This window comes from Armigeres subalbatus, chromosome 2 (assembly GCF_024139115.2).
Source record: "Armigeres subalbatus isolate Guangzhou_Male chromosome 2, GZ_Asu_2, whole genome shotgun sequence".
NCBI classification, from domain to species: domain Eukaryota; kingdom Metazoa; phylum Arthropoda; class Insecta; order Diptera; family Culicidae; genus Armigeres; species Armigeres subalbatus.
In genome coordinates this window covers 323547058-323560359 of record NC_085140.1, presented here as the reverse complement: position 1 = coordinate 323560359, position 13302 = coordinate 323547058, and the positions used below count along the sequence as shown (strand labels likewise).

General features: G+C 43.1%; 2 protein-coding genes across 4 annotated transcripts in view; one reads left to right on the top strand and one right to left on the bottom strand.

The window, feature by feature from the left end:
• Positions 1–1084: 1084 nt before the first annotated feature.
• On the top strand, positions 1085–2602 carry LOC134216841 (dnaJ homolog subfamily C member 28). Its single transcript, XM_062695633.1, has 3 exons — positions 1085–1241; positions 1299–1411; positions 1471–2602. The coding sequence occupies exons 2-3, from the start codon at positions 1322–1324 to the stop codon at positions 2455–2457; spliced, it is 1077 nt and encodes a 358-aa protein (XP_062551617.1). The 5' UTR covers positions 1085–1241; positions 1299–1321; the 3' UTR covers positions 2458–2602.
• A 6675-nt stretch (positions 2603–9277) lies between these two features.
• Positions 9278–13302, bottom strand: part of LOC134212697 (homocysteine-responsive endoplasmic reticulum-resident ubiquitin-like domain member 2 protein) — a 29453-nt gene continuing 25428 nt past the window's right edge. For 2 of the 3 annotated variants that reach the window (XM_062690779.1, XM_062690781.1), the window contains exons 2-4: positions 12483–12964; positions 11751–12419; positions 9278–10131 (exon numbers count right to left, since the gene is read on the bottom strand). In XM_062690779.1, the coding sequence (XP_062546763.1) occupies positions 9651–10131; positions 11751–12419; positions 12483–12964 (1632 nt within the window). In that variant the 3' untranslated portion in view covers positions 9278–9650. Of the gene's footprint in view, positions 10132–11750; positions 12420–12482; positions 12965–13029; positions 13259–13302 lie in introns of those variants that run through there. The other variant, XM_062690780.1, reaches the window with a different exon arrangement.

The following is a 13302-nucleotide window of genomic DNA, read 5'->3' as shown; positions in this document are numbered from 1 at the left end:
ACTGTTCTCATGAAAACCTTCTTCCGTCGAATAAGCTAGCTACGCCCTTCCTGAATGAGAAGTTTACAGTATTAGGCCGAAATGGTTCAAACGTAACTGTGCAGTCCAATAGCTCAGGAAAACAATTCGATAGAAATATTTCACATCTTAAGAAATGGAACGGATCATCGGATGCTGATATCGGGGGACCTGTGGAGTCTGGGGAAAAAGCTTCGCATACCAGGCAGCTATTAGAAGCTAATCATCTAGCAGAGTCATCTCATCCAGAAAGCCCTGTGAGTGTGGCACCTCCACCAGAACCAACAAGGCGTTCGCTGCGCACAGTCAGACCTGCAGTCAGATTCAGTCCGTAAAGATAAGTAACATTTCATTCTTAATGTATCTAACCAATATATTTAATTATTTTTGAAATAATAAATCTCTAAAAAAAATAGTAAAAAGAGGGGATGTGGTAGACGCTGCTATGGATAACCTACTCTATTCTATATTGAACGATTATATGATATCACTAACACCAATGTGCTCTATGGCGAGTCAGTTGAGTAGTCTACCGATCCTCCATCTACGACTAGTCTTCTCGCGTCTTTCGTACTGTGCGGCCGTAGTCTATCAATACGTTTCGACTGATTGAATAGCTGACGAGTTCGGCTACCACAGCCTGTATCTGGAGAAAAATCCAACTTCGGTATAAAAAGCGGTATAAATTTATTCCGGATAGACAATATTGTCGGGCCGGCACCAAACCGGACCGCGCGATTGAGCACTCGCGCTGCGACGCGAGTCGCGACAATTTGAAATATTTCATTAGTAGTGCGCATCATGCACGCATGGATGTACTATCATGCGCACTAATCAGAAATGAGTTGCGACGTCTGATAACTGCAGGTATTTCATTTTATTGAAAACAAATTTTCGATTTTCGACTATACACGGAATAATTGATGCGTTGTTTAGCGCATCTTTAGGGGAATCCAGCGCACTATTTCCGAAGTTGGGTTGGTTGCCTGTATCTGGAGAAAAATCCAACTTCGGTATAAAAAGCGTCCGGATAGACAATAAATCCCGGAAAGAATCATCAAATTTTTCTTGGCCGATGAGGCACTCGCGGCGTGCGCGCATCAAAATCAACGAAATAGCAGACCAAAACAAAACAATTATTAATAAACACCTCTAGCCGTCCGACGTCTTGCTCATGAGCACATAACGGAACAGTGCGTATCAGCTGTTTGGATTCTTAACGCGTACGTAAACCCGGGATGTTGATAACAAATTATGTTCTCATTTGTGATCTCTTGTAGCTATTTCGGCTTAAAACTCATAAATGTTATTCCGAGGTTGGTTCGTGCCTCTGAAGGGACCTTTTCGAATAACCATAAGGCATAATTACACCAGTAAAGGGGAATTATATAACGTAAGCTAATGATCGATTCAATGACGCAGAAGTTTGTCATAAGGGACTTAACTTTTCAGAAATGCTACCGCATACTTGGGGTTACCGAGCAGTCCGACCAGAACACGGTTCGAGAGGCCTACATTGCCATGGTGAAAAAAGTGCATCCAGACAGTGGACAACCGGAAGCGAATGCCGAAAAATTTCAAGAAGTTGATGCCGCTTTTCGGATTCTCCAGCAGAAATTTGCTAAATCTCGGCGCGGAATCGTAGAAGACTTGCAGGATACGGTCAAGGTGTTCGATATTCGCCACACGGCTCCACAACATCGCCAATACCTGAGTTTTGATGGTGTTGGCGTGGGCACACCGGCTCAACGCCAGAAGCAATACCAGGCGGTGCGGGCTCAGCGCGCACAGGAACGAGTACTGGAACATCGCATGTCCAAAGCACAGGCTTCCGAAATGGCATTGATGAAAAAAGGCGATCACTTCAAGAAACACGAGATCAAAACCAAATACGGATACGATCGGGTGGTGGAGGATTTAATACAGGAGGCAATGGGAAGAGGGGATTTTAGCAACTTGTCCGGGTTTGGTAAACCCTTGCCCGATCTACAGAGTCAAAATCCCTACGTCGATTTCACTACGCATAAGATCAACAAAATCATGCTAGATAATGGGTTCACACCGGAGTGGATCACGCTGCACAAGGAGATTCGAGAGGAGACGCAGAGCTTAAAGCAGAGTTTGTCGAAGGAGCGCGGTCATTTGGGGGAGCTGCCATTGAGCCCTCAGGATGAGTACAAATGGGAAAAGGCATGTAAGGCGCATGCAACGACACTTGATGGAATCAATAAGAAAATAGATAAGTTTAACCTGATTGTACCGGTGCTAAACAAGCAAATGATTCATTTGGATCTTAGGAAAATAGCTGGTAGAATTCTGGAAACGGAGAAGGATAGCAGCCAGATTCGCAGGGATGAAGAACTTTTGTCACCGGGTAATAATCCAAAAGATGCAGCCCAAACTAATATTTTTAGCTTTATTGGATCGTTGTTAAAATAATGGCAAAGCTGTAACAGTGGACCAAATATAATTATTAAACATTTCAAATGTTTTGTGGTTAACTATGAAAAAACTAGGATAGCAAATTTTAAATTTTAATACAAGGGGATTAAAACCATACTGGGCATTTGAATCAGTTGTATGTTAGAATGGATAATATTACTTTTCTCTATTTACAATTTTATTTTAAGTGCTTCGCGTAACATTCATTTGTTCATTCGAGCATGAGCAATGAGCATTATGACCATACAATCCTTTTGTTGGTTCTCCTTGAATGGCTGAATTTTACAGGGAACTAAGTGCGTAAAGCTTGAGGTTTGCTATCCCAATGTACACACGTTTTGGAAGTGGAAAATTGTTACTTCGACGTTCTTTGCTAAAACAAAGATCACCTCTGCATCTCCACGAATGTTATGGAATAAAGTATTATACTAGCTGAAAGGTATATTTTGTCTGGTAATATTGTAAATAGGTAGTGTAGCTCAAGGCCGAAAGAGTTTTTTTATCTTTATTAGCGAGACTTTCAGCCCAAGGCTGACTCGTCTCGTGCAACGAGTTAAATTGTACATCCCTACCTACACTGTCTGTCTACTACCTCTCTTGAAAGAATTATGCAGTCGTTTTTTTTGTTTTGTGTGTTTCTACTAGGAAGATAATCTTATAAGGTTTTGTTTGCGTGTATATGACTTAATAAAAAATTTGATTTCCTATGTCTACCTATTTACACTATACAATTTGATAATCTAATTTGCTATAAGCGCCCTAAAGGTCGCCTGGTCCGAATGTAAACAACGGACTCCAAAACTTTCCTTACACTCACCAAAGCGTTCTTGTAGCGTTTTGATACCGGCTAGACGGTGGACCTCAAAATTTCGTGTCCTGGGAGGAGTGTTGAGGATCATCCTTAGGAACTTGTTTTGCACTCGTTGGAGTTTCAGATGATTAGTTTTAGCGCAGCTTTCCCAGACCGGCATGCTATATTCGATCACAGGGAGGATGATTTGCTTGTAGACAGCAACCTTTTTTCAGGAACAATGACGACGATCAAAGGGCGCAGTACTTTCAACAGAACGTTACACTTCATCACCGTCTTGTCAACCTGTTGCCGGAAAATAAGCTTGCTGTCGAGAGTCAAGCCAAGGTAGTTGGCCTCATTGGCCCATTCCACAGTCGTGCCATTGAGGATGATTTTACAGTCCTAAGGCGGAACATGTTTAGGCGATTTAGAGTGGAGGAAAATGATGACCTGAGTCTTCTCCACGTTGATACAGATCTTCCAGCTGGTCAGGTACTCTGTCAGGGTATCCAAGCCTTGTTGGAGTTTTGCCACTAGCGCTCTGATCACTCTATCATTGTAGACGATGGAGGTGTCATCTGCGAACAGAGACAGAATGCCGCCTTCTTGAGATTCTGGCATGTCAGATTGTGAACAGTTGAACAGCAGGGGCCCGAGGACACTGCCCTGGGGGACACCTGCGAGGATGTTGTGCGCAATGGAGCTCGCTTGGGTCTCGGAGACCCGGAATGTCCTTGCCGACAGGTAAGCATGTTGATGAGCTGCACCATGTAGATTGTAGCGTTGTAGTTTGTACACCAGGCCATCATGCCATACATTGTCAATTGTCTCCTCAACACCGAGTAAGGCCATGGCGGATGTTTTTGAGACAAACTTGTTCCGTCTGAGGACGTTGGTAATTCGAGTTAGTTGACCGACCGCCTCGGAATCCAAACGGTTCCTCGAGCAAAATGTTGAGATTTTCGGCAGACTCAAGTAACCGGTGATGAATAGCTTTTTCGAAAAGCTTGGATAACCCTGAGAGTAGGGTGATTTTTGCGTTGCGTTGCGTTGCGTTGTAACGGAGTATTTCGTAGATTGCATACTGATAGCTGTCATGTATATTCTTTAACACATTCACCCCAATTATAACCCTGAGAGCAGGCTGATGGGACGATAACTTTTGGGGGAGGAAGGATCCTTCCCAGGCTTACGGATGGAGATTACTTTGGCTGACTTCCAGGACGATGGAAAGTAGCTGAGCCGGATTAAAGTATTAAAACACTGATAAAAGATCAACGAAAGGTGCTCAAAGAACGGAGCACTCATGTGTTTGAGCTCGAGTTTCAGGATGTTATCGAAACCTGGGGCCTTTATGTTCTTCGATGATTTGATATAGGCCGTCAAATCGCCAACTGAGATCTCCAACTACTCGGAGAAGTCGTTGGGAGTCAAATGAATGTTGTGTGCATAATCATTAACGGCTGCTTCGTGTGGACTGATGATGTTCTGCCCAAGATTGTGTGAGCTGACGAAGTGACGACCTATTTCAGCGACCTTCTTTGCAGGAGTTATCAAGCAATCCTTAGAGCCATTGTTGTCTACTGGGATCAAAGGTGGAATGGGCCGAGGCTTGAATTTTAGTATTTTGATCATTATCCAGAATGGCTTAGCATAGTCTGGGAGAGTGCAGATCTTATTCGAGAAATCGCTATTTTTAGGTCAACTATACTAGCCTTAATAATTATTATGATTCGATTGCAGCGTGCCTTAAGCTCAGGCAATCCAGTACGCTGAAGCTGCCTGCGAGTAACATTCCGCAATCGAATCAAATCTTTGGTTGTGTATGGATGGTTAGGGTGTTGTTTACCTGCCAAGCCGTCGGTACATGTTGTTCTCGGGCCACCGAGATCGCCTCCTCGATGGAACGCAGCTGCCGATCAATTGCTTCAGGCGTTACCGGACGCGTCTCGTAGTCGACGTTGGCTTCCACGCACCTTTGGAACCGGCCCCAGTCGATGATAATTTCGCCGGGTCAGCTGATGCCGATTAATCGAGGAGCCCACTTCTGCCACCACCGGATAGTAATTCGGGCTGAGCTTCTGGTAGACGACCGACTGCGTGATGTGGTCGTTCATGTTGGTGATGTAAACGTCCATTGTCAAATGGACGCCGGACCGACTCAGCCGAGTGGGAGAATCCGGGCTCACTATCGTGTAGTGGTCTTCCTCCATATTATTGCTCCCGATTGTACCGTTACGATTGCCGCGACTGTTGCCCCAGGCAACGATAAGCGTGATTGTGCCGACAGAAGTAGTCACTTCGACACCAATGGCTCCGATGATGCTCAGCTGGAAGCTTGGCAGCGGGCGACAGTTGATGTTATATCGAAGTGCGATGGCCACACCACCTCCCCTGGACGGCCGGTCGAGTCGCACGATACGGAAGTCCGGGATGTGGACGCTCACCTTCGATTTTAGGTGATGAACGTTACGTCGATCTCCTTGTCCTCGAGGAAATCAGCAGGTTTGATGCTTTTGCTCTTGAGCGAGCAAGCGTTAGAGTTGACCAGGCCCACCCTAGCAGCCATTTTAATACTGAATATGCCAAGAGTGAAGACCTGGTCGAAACGGGTTGTGCAGCCGCGCAGCCGAGTGGCGAGCTGCGCGAAGATCGGCATCAGTTGCTCCGGAGTGTAGAGCGGAGCAGATTCGGAGCGGGGACCATTCGAGGGCTTTGTGCCGGGGTGGTCATGAGTTAGTACTCATACTTGTGGACTTCGAGGAATTCCACGACGGATTGATGATGCCGGCGTTACTTTCACGCCCTCGCTGCAGAGCCGAAAAGTACACTTCAGCCCCTTAGCGATCAGCTGGTGAATTTTCGATCTCAAATCTGGATGATCGCCCTTCACAAACACAGGCGGGCACTTCTCTTTCCGCTCTGGTTGCACCAGCGGCAGCTGCGAATGCGATTGCTGCTTCTTACGTTTTTTTTTCGGCGGATTGCCGGTATCATTGGTAACCACGAATATACGTTGCTCTGCAAAAGTTGCTAGGAGGGGTTTCCCGCGCCTCAAGAGCAGTGCGTTTAGGAACTTTTCCCGCGAACGAATCGGCCACCGAGTCTCCCATGACGGGCCCGGAGAAAATAACGCACCGATTCTGTTGTTATCCTGGTTTCCGACGTTTCTAACCCCATGAACATCGGCTCATAGTTTTCAGGTTTTCGTTTCATAGTATCATCCCATCAAAAGTAAGCTTGCCAGCCATCTGTCATCGACCTTGAACCCTACCTCGGCTAATTTGTGGCTTGTAGACATGACTCCATTTACGTACTCTTCAACCGACTTGCACTCTGCCAACCGAATACTCGTGACCGCAGCAGATCCATCCGTCGAGTCATTCCACTGCCCTGGAACGCGCTCTTGAGATTCTTCTATGCATCAGGCGCTGTTCTGGCCTCTTGAACTAAGCTATAGTTTATCAATTCTTTGCTTAAACAAATCGTAGCTATCCAGCTTTCCACGCTCGCCATAATGGCGGATGCTATAAAAAGTTTGACATTAACTGCTTCCAGACACTGAACTGAAATTTTCGTCTAAGCACCCAATGAAGTCTTCGTTGCCAACGACAACCAAAAATTTGTTATTTTTTCATCAACAAAGAAATTTATTCGACTAGGTATCGGAATTCACAATTTTCTACAATTCTTTTTAATCGATAATATGCTAACTAACGAATGTTTCCTTTCAGACTGTACGACATGATGATCGCTTAGTTGTCTCGTAGGGCAACGAATATTCACCTTTGAAGCGGATAAAGATGTTCTGTATATCTGTATACGACCCATTTGCTTGCCGCTAAATGGAGAACTCTTCCGAATGATGTATTGCTGTCGGATATTATTTGATCCACGAGTGATATGAATGAAAGAAATTCTAAAATTTCTAGAAGAAATCACCCCAAAACCATAATGTTTTTTACTTTTATTTTATGATTATAAGATACAGTTTTTCCGTCAAACATATCATTAACATCATTGGGTCAAGTTTGATGAAGAAACTCAGGAGGGGACTGGTGGAGGAGGTTTTTCATTTACTATTCGACATGGCAATCAGCAAACTAAAATGTGTTATTATCTGGGTCAATGAATACCTTCCATTCGGTATACATTGAACGTATTGCTTTTGCACGAATTTATAAGAGATCTTTCGAGAGTTGGCGCACATTGTTAAAGCTTGGGTGTGTGTTACACATGTGAGAATGGAGACGCAATGAAACATCCTTGTCAATCGCTACATTGTCTGTGAAGTTACCAGCACCCCAGGTTCCTTCCCTTTTCAGAACTATCTTCATATCGATCGCTCAGAAACTATATTTTCGCGTCCTCGGAGTATCTCCGTAATGGGCAGTGGAACGCTACTTGTAAAACGCGGATTTCCTCTTGATCTTCTAACTTGAGATCCATCCGGCAATCCAGTACCCCCTTCTCTTGGTTTTTCCATTGTAAAAAAATGTTCGAAAAAAAAGTTTGCTGCATTCTGTAACTTACATCACAATGGTAGCAATGAGACGCGAGGCCCATATAACCTGTTAGTAAAGTTACGTTTGATTGTGAACAGGTTTGAATAGAGAATTATTTTTTGACTATTACAAATTCAAAACTTACTATAACTTAACACATATAACCGAGCTCGATTCCGTTCCTCACTACGATAATCTTCGCCCGCCAATTCCATGGACAATCCTAACCAACAACCAAATCCAACAAAACCCCTTCGTCGATCAAATCCACCAGCACTTCGTACTGTAAACTAAGCTGTCAAAGGTGGAACTATTTTTTTTATTTAGAACGTTTATTTGAAGGCCCACTCGCCGTATCCAGCTTTACAGAGCCACTATAATATTTTACAATTTCCTAAATTGAAACACTTCCCGTTTTTATTTTTGCCAATTAAAACACTTTCTTGCGACGGATGTTCGTCAGAAATTCTCTCGTGGCCCGTGTTAAAGGTGGACGTGGAACGCAACAGTGCGACAGTTGACTCAGCCAGGCATACGCTTCCCTCGTGTAAACATTCTGAAACTGCTAAATAATAACATCTGATACACAGCTACGTTGATATCAGCAATGGAAGAATTTATGTTAACGCTTGAGAGTGCCAAGTAATGCTAGAGCTTGAGAGTACTTTTAACTAGCTCAGCTTAATAAAGCAAACGAAAATCATGTTTGACATAAAACTATATTGCGCATCCCAAAATACATTTCGTGCTTTGTTTCATTCCAAGACCTACTGTCTATTATCCTGCTTGGTCGACATCAACCGGATTGATCTGGTGTCCCTCTACTACTCAAGACATTCCCATAATATGTATCTTCGAATCTGTGTGAAACTCTCCGCAAAGTTGAATCGCTGAAGGTTCTTCGGGTGACGATAAATGAGTAGGAATTTCGGATTACATCAAGCTGCCATCTCAGTCATGTTTACCAGTACAAACATAAATAAATTTATTTTTCAAATTGATACAACATATTTTGTGAGAGTTTAGATTACATCATTGTGGTTAATAATTTACACTGAAATAAGAATATGTGTGCTGTGGACAGAACGCTTAGAGTTCGTTGTCGCAGCGATGCCATTTCTATGTTCAAATCTATACAGAAAACATAAAAACTAGACCAACATTTGAAAAGGGCGTAACAGCCAAAATTTATTCCTTCTGATTCTTCGTCTACATATATAGCTCTATATGTGGACGAAGAATCAGAAGGAATAAATTTTGGCTGTTACGCCCTTTTCAAATGTTGGTCTAGAAAATCGCATCCAGTGCGTTACGCACTGTGCGTATCCATACAGCTTTGTTGTAGCAATGTTTCGCGAAAATTCGCTTTATCATCGCTCTTCCCTCCATATGGTCGCCTCTACTTATAATCAGATTTCGAAATACGTCGTAAACTATTGTTTCGATAGTTTTAGTCGGATGAATCGTGATTCTTTTCAGAATCTCTAAAGTTTGCGCATAAAACTGTGATAAAAAGCAGTTATGTTACTCCATTACTCTAAATGTTGTATTTTGTCTGAATAATGTTGCCGATTTGCAGGGCTCTTCTAAACTAAACGTAAACAAGTTGTAAAGGAAAAATGCAACTTTATAATTTGGTTATGTGTGAAAATTTCTTAACAAAAACATGCCAATCTAATGTAGATATTCTAAATTGATTACACATCTCGCTATTTGGTAATTCTTCGTTTTGCAAACTTTCGAATGATTCCTAAATAGAACGTAAATTCTCCTACTACCCAACACAGATTTCCTACAACAATAGCTATTCACATAATTCGATAGATTTTCCAACCATATGTTATGCATTTACCAAATGTGATGACGCGTGAGACATCAATGAATCGTGTTTATTAGGCGGCTGGCGTGTCGGGGATAATCGACGTGAAAAACGACAACACCAACGTGCGGATAAATGCCGCCACGTCGTTAATGTTAACGCGATTCTCCTCTGGTGCGGTATTCGACGGATTGATCATTAGTTCTTCTCCATTTGGTTCGGTCCCAGCCGTGGTTTCTTCCGTCATGCTTGAATCCTGTTGAACGGACAGGTCATTTTCCGCCTCCTCCGTGGTGTCGGCCTTTTTCGATCCATCAGTAGCATCGGTTTGGATTCTCGCTGATGATTCCGAAGAAGCAGCGGCGGCGACATTTGGTGCTTGTGCATTACCAGCGGCTTCAGGATCGACTGGTGCGAGACCAGCGGGAGCAGCACGTGCCCGTAGTTCAGCATTCTGTCTCATCATGTGCGCCATGTTGATTTGCTGGACGACCAATCGTCGTGCTCGTTCCATTCTATCTGCTCGGTTGTTTCGGAAAAATCCGATTTGGTAGCTGGAGAATAAGAAATATTGGGGACTTATTCAGAGTTCTATACTTTCTGGGAAGAAAATTAGTTTCGGTCATTTGCCATTTTGCTTCAGCAAAAAGCTCTCAATCAGTTATTTTTATATGCGTAGTCTTATTTGTTAGCATTAAATCAATGGTGCAACAGCAATGGCATTATTTTGATTCATAAGGAATAGAATACGGTGGAACACCAATCGGAATGGAAGGAAAAAGATTTAGAAAATAGATTGTGGGACACTGCAATACATGCATGGTGTAATGGACTATGCAAATGAAATCTACTTGTTGGAATTAATTTCAAATACTTTAAAAGTCTAATAAATCACTGATTCTCTCCACTTCTGTTGTATCATTGTGTCCAGCTCGTTCTCCCCCTTCTTTTATATCGTCAAAGTGAGGTATAATCCAGCGGCCTCAACGTTGATCAATAGCTACAAAAATACTCCAAAGCTGCAGCATCAACATGCCGCCATGCGTCATCGAGAAGTTCCCTTTTCTATGCTATTCATAATCTTTTATGTTATCTTTAACCTCAAGTTCTCTGCCAAACCGAGAGTCTTTCGGTTCCCCGAAGCTAATTCATAGTTTAAAAATGCCATTTCGGCTCCGTCATGCCTTTAGGCGGTTGAGGCTTTAAATAAACAATTTAGCTTTTAAAAAATCACTGATACATGACTAGGTCCTATTTTTGCATTCGTTAAAAATACTTATTGTGAAATCGCAAATCGCAACAAAATCGGATGAGTGAAAGTGATAAAAAAGGAAGATCCATGAACATGATTGTCCCATGTACATAGGAATCCCAGAAAACATGGGACAGATATGCGTATTACGGCAGTGAAGTACGTCACGCAAAAAATAGGTTGTTTCCCTTCTCCCTTAAATCGTGACGAATTTAGCGGATGACCCCAAAGTAATTTTTTCTATTCATGTTAAGGGGAAACAATGGGGCAAGATATCTCGTCGAACGCAACTTGCTGTGAGCAAATTCGGATAAGTACCTAAAAGATGAGTGAGTTTTTTATGCACACACACAGACAGACGTCACTTCACACAAGTACGAGAAAGGCAAAAATGTCCTGTTTCAATTTCCTCCCAATTTGACCACATTAACTAACAGTTGTAAGTAATATTCTTTCTTATACTTCATTTTTCCATAAAAGAAAATATCTAAGCTGGAGTTAATTTCAATTTGTTTTTATGTTGGTTGACTTTAGATAACAAAACACAATGTAAATAAACAAGTTCATAGATAAAAACGAGAAACTTCTTATTTTTTTCGAACAAGTTTCTGAAAAATCAATAATTTGTCATGACAAATTGCTAATATTGACCTAAAACTAGTGTTACTAATGTTAGAAATGGATATATGTATTTTTGTTTTATAGAAGCCAGCTATCGTAATGCAAATAAGTTTCACTATTCATACACTTTTTCACCCATCAAAATTGAACACAAAATGATATCTCATTTTCATTGAAACACATCAAGTTGCGATTATTATTTTGGACGACGGTCAATTATTCGTCATAGGCTCAAAACACAATTCATCTTTCCATTATTAGTTTTTCCACAGCCAAACATTTACAACTTCCAATACTTACAGATACAGTCCGATCCCTATCAGGAACACCGTCAGACACCGAGTCGGCGATGAGTACAAATACACCACAGTTATGAGAATTCCAACCCGGCACATGCTGAAGAAGATGTCCAACCAGTCGCGATTTTCCTGCTCTTCGACAACGATGTTCGGAAACCTTCGAGCCGGAGCGGCTGCAGCACCTCCCGCGGCTGGTGCCGCTGCTGGAGCAGCTTGTGCTGCTGCCGCCGTGTCCTGAGGCACGTTGGCAACCGTTCCTGCGGCTGCCGCCGTCGTAGTCGTTGCGGGTGAGCTCGAGGGCGAACTGCTAGCACTTGAAACACCTGCTCCGACGGCTGGTGTTGTCGATGGCGGTACGGGGCTCGGTATTGTTGGTTGACTAGATGGCCCGGGTGTGACACTTGCTGCCGGCGAGGGGCTAGACGGTATGGTGCCGCTTGATGTGATCGGAGCTGGAATGCTACTGGCCGAAGGCATTGACGTCGAGCTCATTGTGGACAGGTACGGATAGTAGGCCAGGTTGGGAAGGGTCTGTGCGAAAATAGGATTTTGGCTAGGCTGTGCTGCTTCAGCGACATTAGTTTGGGGACTAGCTTGAGGGGTGACAGGGTTGGCTGGGTTTGAAGGGGCACTCGCGTACAACGCTTGAGGATTTTGCCCGTTGGATATCCTGAAATTGTAGAAGGCATGGTTGGTTCGCAACGCTTCAAAAAAGATGCATTAGGAAACTTACACATTCATGTATTGATTAAGATACTGCATATAGGCCTGCTGCATCCAATTTTGCATAGCCATATGTTGACCCATGATGTAGTCAGCCGAAGCCGGTGGGATGGGGCTAGCGTTAATCGCAGTCGGTAAAGTGTTAAGATTTTGACTGCTGGCTAGGTTCCTTTGTCGTAGACCGTCCGTCCCAAACTGGGAACTAATGGTCCCAGATTCGGGAGATCGTGCCGATTCCACTCTGGAGCCAGGTGTCGTCGTAGATGTGGCACTTGGCTCATTTTTGGCTTTTGGTGACATATTCGCTTCTGTGCTGCTACTAGCGGCAGATGACCCTCCTGAGTTGAAGTCCCTGTGACGGTTGTTTTTCGGTGTGAATACTAAGTGTACTGTGTGAGCGTCTTGGCCATCGTAGTGTCGAAGAATGTCCTTAAGAACAACACTATCGCCTAATAACTGACCGGAGTAGATGAGTTTCTGCTCGTCTGTACTCTGAAAAAAAAAAAATGAATAAATGAAAAGGACACGTCAGTGCTATTGGAAAAAAAATACCACACCGCTCTCTATAGCTTGGAGTTTTAAATACAATAATTTCACCTCTCCGGAATCAGCTGTGTCTTATCGTATACAAAGAAACACTTGTGGTCAACACTGTTTGCTTGCTGATGGCGCATTACCAATAATGCAAAGACACGTAGCTTTTGCGTGGCTCGTCTGCACTTGTTATCAGTTGAATGGAAACTAAATTGCAAAACTAACAAAAATGTACAATTCTCCGCGAAGCAATAATAAATTATTTTGGAATCAAAGCATAATTAATTGACGAGACT

Excerpts from the sequence above, each read along its gene's own strand:
- LOC134216841 (XM_062695633.1), top strand. The coding sequence starts at position 1,322 with ATGTTATTCCGAGGTTGGTTCGTGCCTCTGAAGGGACCTTTTCGAATA. Across the intron at positions 1,412-1,470 it reads GTAAAGGGGAATTATATAAC|AAATGCTACCGCATACTTGG; the intron begins GTAAGCTAATGA and ends TTAACTTTTCAG.